Source organism: Fulmarus glacialis, unplaced genomic scaffold, assembly GCF_000690835.1.
Source record: "Fulmarus glacialis isolate BGI_N327 unplaced genomic scaffold, ASM69083v1 scaffold15538, whole genome shotgun sequence".
NCBI classification, from domain to species: Eukaryota; Metazoa; Chordata; class Aves; order Procellariiformes; family Procellariidae; genus Fulmarus; species Fulmarus glacialis.
Genome location: NW_009229059.1, coordinates 655 through 6421, shown reverse-complemented (window position 1 = coordinate 6421; position 5767 = coordinate 655). Strand labels below are relative to the sequence as shown.

Sequence of the window (5767 nt, the reverse complement as noted above, 5' to 3'; positions counted from 1 at the left end):
AGGATGCAGGGCTGGCCTTTAGAGTAGCCAAACGTTGGGTCCTCAATGCCAGAGCAGTTCTGCAGCAGTGAGCGCTTGAACTGGCAGGCCTTCTTCTCCTCGCTTTCATTGCCCCCTTGGATGAAGTACTGTCCTGAGACACACTCGATATTCTTCTCCTCTTGAACTTTGTCATCATAAGCTGGTGGGGACCAAGAGACTTGTTAATGTTTCTCGAGACCTGCACAGACCCATGTTCTCAGAGTACATCTGCATGTCAAGGGAGTTAGAAAGTCCCACCTGGAAAGGCAAGGCTCCCTCCCACAGAAGCTCCTGTGACCACCTTACGAGCCTCCCTTTCTAGATGGGGGTCGTGAGATGCCAAGAGGTGATCTGCACCCCAGGAGGAGACCCCTGCACTGTGTGCATGGGTGCATGGATGCAAACAGCTTGCCGACATGACTCCTGAGGTGCCTAAGAGCTTACCTGCTAGGAAGTGGTGCATGCTGTCCACGTAGGGTTGCCATGTGCTGGGCTGAGAGACATTGAAGGCAATGGTGAACCCATGCAAGTATGGTCTGATCATTACTCCTGGAGAAGGAAACGGACCCTGTTAGAGCAGACGTGGGTGAACTGGCCACAGGCTTGGGGCGCGTGTTGCAGGGGCTGGTTGCGCTGCGACTGGGCTTGGGGCTGGGCACAGGCACGAGAGCAGCAGCACCAGCTCACAAGTAAATTCTCTCCTCCACCCGCTGATCCCTCACCTCCATTTCACACCCAGAGAACACCATGCACATCAAAATATCCGGGAAACATGGGAGACCTGGAGGGTATCAGCAGTGCTGCAGGGCTTGGGGCTGCACACGGAGGCTGAGGGTCCCCCATGCTCCCAGCCGCGCAGCCAGTTCCGGGCAGGGAGCAGGGCGAGGGGGCCTCGTGTTCCCCACCGACCCGAAAACACAGGGAAAATGCTGCTTCTGTCATAGGGAAAGGAGTTTTTGAACATTATCTTGCCAGGACTCCCCCAAATAATAGTGTATAAAAGCTACTCTTGATTTGCATTTTATTTTGAAGGTATGAGGTATAAAGGGGCAGCAACTGATATGAATGGGTGTCACCTATGAAATGCCTAAACTTGCTCATTTACCTTGAGAATAATTAGCCTAATAATTAGCATAATTAGAATAACAATTAGTATAATTAGAATGAATGCTTCACGTGGGGCTATTTAAGATGCCTGACCCTCTACAGAGAACCTGCAGCACTGTCAGTGCCCGGAGGTAAGTAATAACACCCCGTTTACGGAGGGCTGATTGACCGTAGGAGCGTACAGCTCCAGCAGGGCTTTACCCGAGGTCCCTGCCACGCCGTTTCGGCAGCACTTCGCTGGGTGAGTGCCGGCAGAGGTGCCTGAGGCCGGGCTGGCTGGGGTACGTACCTGGTGGAGACACACGGTCCCGGTACCTGGGCGTGTAGGGGCTCAGCGTGAGCAGCATCACATACATGCAAAAGGCGAACATTCCTGCCAGGCACGTATAGAAAATGAAGTAAAACAGTAAGATCAAACCTGCAAAAGAGAGAGGGCATGTTGTTGTTAACGCAATCAGAGCATGTCCCACGGGCTGTGTCCTGCAGGGATGCACAGCCATGCTCAGCATGGCGTCCTCCGCAGCTCTGAGTCCATCATGGGGGTAGGAGCTCGCAGCCCCCCTCCGCACACAGACCCTGGCATTTTTGGGTGCAGGACTCTCAGCCAGACACACTGCCTGCCCAGCCCCGGGGCCAGGGCAGCTGCCGTTTGGCTCTGTACCCCTTTTGCTGCATGGCCCTTCCCAGAGCTGGGTCAGGACCACGTCTGTGTGTCCACCTGCCTCGGCTCTCTCTCACAGACAGACCCGACCTTGGCTCTTGCCCTTCCCACCCCCTCTTGGCATGGTAGCACGCGAGGGTGCCCAGTGGCTTCACCACGTCCAAATTCCCGATGGGGGCTGCGGGGTGATGCTCCTGCCCCGACTCCTGTCGCCTGCGCGGCAGGGACCCCAGCGCTGGGACTGAAGCGGGCGGCATCGCTCGGGGGCTGCGGTACCGCTGGATGTTCCATAGCCCTGACGTCCAGGGAATGGGTTTGTTTTTCCTCTGGACCAGGCTAATGGCTGAGGATGTCTCAAGAGGCCGTGGCCTATGAATAAAACCCAGCGGCTCTGAAAGCAAAGTGAAGCCCTAACCCAAACATTTCCCAGGAGAAACGTGCCGGCAGCTCAGAGGGAGCCCTGGGAACGCAGATGTGCGCTCCTGCCGTGCTTCTGCCAAGGCCGCGGTGCTGGGAACAACTGCGGGGCCATGTCCTGCTGCAGGCCAGGCCAGGTCGGGTGGGACCTTCACTACTGCTGATGGCACAGCAGGGTCAATGTCCAGCCCTGCCACAATGATGCTGGGACAGTGCCTCTGCACCAGCCTGGTGGGGCTGAAGCCGCCCCTGGGGTGCCGAGCCGACGCTTGTGGGACATGGTGCTGCTACCATTCCCGTTCTTATGTTTCCTGCAATGCAGCAGGCCTCCAGTGCTGACCCTGTGGCCAGCCGGCTCCCTGCATTTTGGCAGTGCAAGTCCCCTGAGCCCCCCGTCCCTGGGGAACACCTTCAGGGCCAGTGCGGGGGAGCAGTCCCAGGCTGGGCAAACTCCCTTCTCCTCATCTCCTGTGAGATGAGAGCAGGAAAGTTCAGCTCCATTCACCTCCAAATGCTCTCATCTTAAAAGAAAATTTGATTTTCACAGTAACTTCAGTGCCTCTCTCCCGCCCCGTTGGACGGGCACGTGAGCACACGCGGGAGTGCAGCCGGGGGTACGTGTGTCCGTAGGGCAGCGGGGCCGTATAGCACACCATGATGCTCCCAGAGCGCAGGAGGATGCTGCACCCTCCCTGAGGCTGTAAATAAATAACTTCCAGCAGTAGCCAGCCGGGGCCACATGCACACCAGCCTGAGCAAGCCCTCTCACAGGGCTTTTCTCAGCACCTGGTAGAGCCTCCACAAACCCAAACCCACGTCCCTAAGGACTGTCACCCCGGTACTGCTCCCACACTCCAGTCTGTGCCTTCCCATCCAGCAAAGGAGCAGCAAAACCAGGCTGCCTCTGTGGCCAGCAAAAGGCACGGGGGAGCAAACGTGGATTTCAAGGCCTGCCCCAGATCTGTGCTTGTGGGTTTTCAGACTCCTCCAGTGCTCGTGGGCAGTTTGCTTTGTTTCTCCCGGCTGTCCCCACAGGCTTTGCAGGAGACCCAGAGCGCTCGGCGGGGGTACGGGCAGGCTGCGGCGCTTGCGAGCATGTTGCCAGTGCCAGCAGCCAAGGGCTGCAAACGCTGAGCAGCAACCCCAGATAATTCGCAGCCTTACACAGGTGCGTATGCGCACATGACTGGGCTAAGGTTGAGGATTTTCACTCCGCTTCGGGGGCTATGCGCTGTCAGGAGAACAGAGCTGCAAAGGTGGACGGCATCGCGTGTGCCGTGGCACCTTGACCTCGGACTGAGCCTGCAGCAGTGCTCACCCCGCAGCCGTGGGCTGCTCTTAACCACCCAGGGCACCTCCAAGCTCAGAGATAATTTTTGAAGGCGATGTGGATACAGATAAAATAGAACGGTGCTCAAAACCCTCACTGGCACATTCCACCCACCAGCCCCCACAGCACACGCGGGCTCTGCTGTGGGCACCATGTCACGCCCCGGGAAGCTGCGGGGTGACGGCGATGACCAGCTTTTCCCACCCAGCAAGGTGGGCTGCTCGGCCCTGCGGTGTGCACCCTCCCCGAAACACCTGCCCCGTGACTCGGGCGCTCTTCCCCCACCAACACTGATGACCCCAAAGCCACCTCCCCGTGGGCTCCTGACTTACACAGGCAGGAGCCGGGTCGCTGGCGGCAGCAGCGGTGCGTGGCTCTGGCAGACCGACCTGCAGCCCCCGCGCTTGCTCGGGCTCTTAAGTTCTTCCCAGTACACGGTCTGGGCAGCCTGAAATCTTTGCTTTCACATTCTCAGTGAACATTAACATCCAGACCAAGGGTAACTTTCCCAAGGTTTTCTGCTTGTCCTCCTCACTAGTTCTTTATTGCACTGGTTAGAAACATCTACCCTGAAAATGTGGGACGGGGGTGGTCAGTCCAAGCTATCAAGGACGTTCACAGGGAAGTGCATCCGTCATGAAGCAGAAAAGGCAACGATCCCCGAAAGCGGGGCTTGAGCAAGGACCTACCCCAGCTCTTGGCTGTTCTCCCCAGGCATGTTCTCTCCTCCGGGTTCCACAGGAACATCTTCATCTCCCCAGCCAGGTCTGCCCAGGTTTTGCTCCCCATCTCTGCCTTGGTCTTGTCCTCCCCTCTGTCAGGATCCTGGACCTTCTCCTCATGCTTATTTTCCTGGAAGAGTTACAGAACACAACCCCCACACACAAGCTGAACATCTCATTGGCCAAAAATAAATGCAAAAGCACTTAATAGCTGGAAATGTTTCAAATTTCCATTTTCCCATCATCACTCTTGAGTTAAGGAGAGGCAGTTTTGGCTGTTCTGACTTAAGATCGCTTAGATCCCAGCATCCATTTTTCCATGACACGTACGTCACTGCCGTCACACCGGGTACTGTCTCCTTCTCCTGGTATTTACAGAAACTCATCTTTTTCCACCTGTGTGAACGTGACCAAAGAAAACCTGTGATCTGGGAGGGCAGGGGTTGTTCCCACGCTTCTGCAACGTCTCTGAGCTCAAGCGCACGTTTTCTGTGCTACCACAGATGAGGCATTATTTAAGAGGTCATCCGCCGCTGAGACAGCAGGCGGCATTATTTAAGAGGTCATTCAGTTTGTTTTTCTTGGCGTACTAATTTCTCCATAGTCTTTGGAGAAATCCCTGTGTTGTTATTTTTTAATTACACTAAGTTCCAGGGAAAAGCATCTCCCCAGGCGGCGAGAGTTTGCTTTTTTGCCTCAGTGGTGAAAACTCATTTGTCTGGAGCTCGGGAACACAAACCTCTCTGTACCTGTCCCTGGCCAAGAGTTGTTTGAGATGAGACATGGCAGCCGTCCCTAACCCCCCTTGAACCTGGGCAGGCTCTACGTCTCCGAAAGCAGGCAGCGAGGTGGGAGAGGATGCAGACCTTGCTTTGAGCTCGGGGCAGGGCTGGGCCAGGCTGCTGGGGAGAAGGGGTGATGCTGAGATCTGGATGGGTTCATCGCCTCCCAGCGCCTTAATGCAAACCCTGCTGCAGGGTCCAGCCGCTCCCGGCTGGGTCAGGGCCACACTTGCCTGCCCCGGCCACGTCTCCCTGAGGCCGCCGTGCCCACTGCAAGCACGGCCCTGCAGCAGCTGCACTGGCGTGATCGCCCCGTGTCTGCACTGAGGGCCATGGAAACCCACTGGCCGTGGGCACCTGTTGGACCCAGGGCCAACAAGCGAGATATTTACACCCCATGGGTCGCCCCAGGGGAGCTGAGAAGCAGCCGACAGCTTGGCAGAAAGTCTGGCTTGGAAACACCTTCAAATCAGGGGGATTAAACTCTTCTCAGACACACAAATACTGCAAAACAGTGAGAATGGGGGGAGAGCATCACCTCCAAAGCCCAAATTCGTGCCTTGGAGAGCCTGGGCCAGACCCAGGGGGGCTATAAACCATCACCATCCCGCTGATTGCCCCACTCGGACCCGGTTAAAGCCCTGGTGGGGCTCTTCTGGAGGCACGCCTGCGTCAGAGCGCTGCTGCTGGCAAAATGCCTGCGGCCGCCTGTGCAGCAAAAGCAATG

The 5767-nt window shown here is 56.8% G+C and overlaps 1 protein-coding gene across 1 annotated transcript in view; it reads right to left on the bottom strand.

Annotated features, from left to right (window-relative positions):
- Positions 1 to 4388, bottom strand: part of ATP1B4 (ATPase, Na+/K+ transporting, beta 4 polypeptide) — a gene marked incomplete at its 5' end in the record, with an annotated part of 7022 nt that extends 2634 nt beyond the window's left edge. The window contains 4 exons of the mRNA XM_009583719.1: positions 1 to 181; positions 466 to 570; positions 1418 to 1546; positions 4226 to 4388. Coding sequence (XP_009582014.1) covers positions 1 to 181; positions 466 to 570; positions 1418 to 1546; positions 4226 to 4388 — 578 coding nt within the window. The remainder of the gene's footprint in view (positions 182 to 465; positions 571 to 1417; positions 1547 to 4225) is intronic.
- Between the last annotated feature and the right edge of the window lie 1379 nt (positions 4389 to 5767).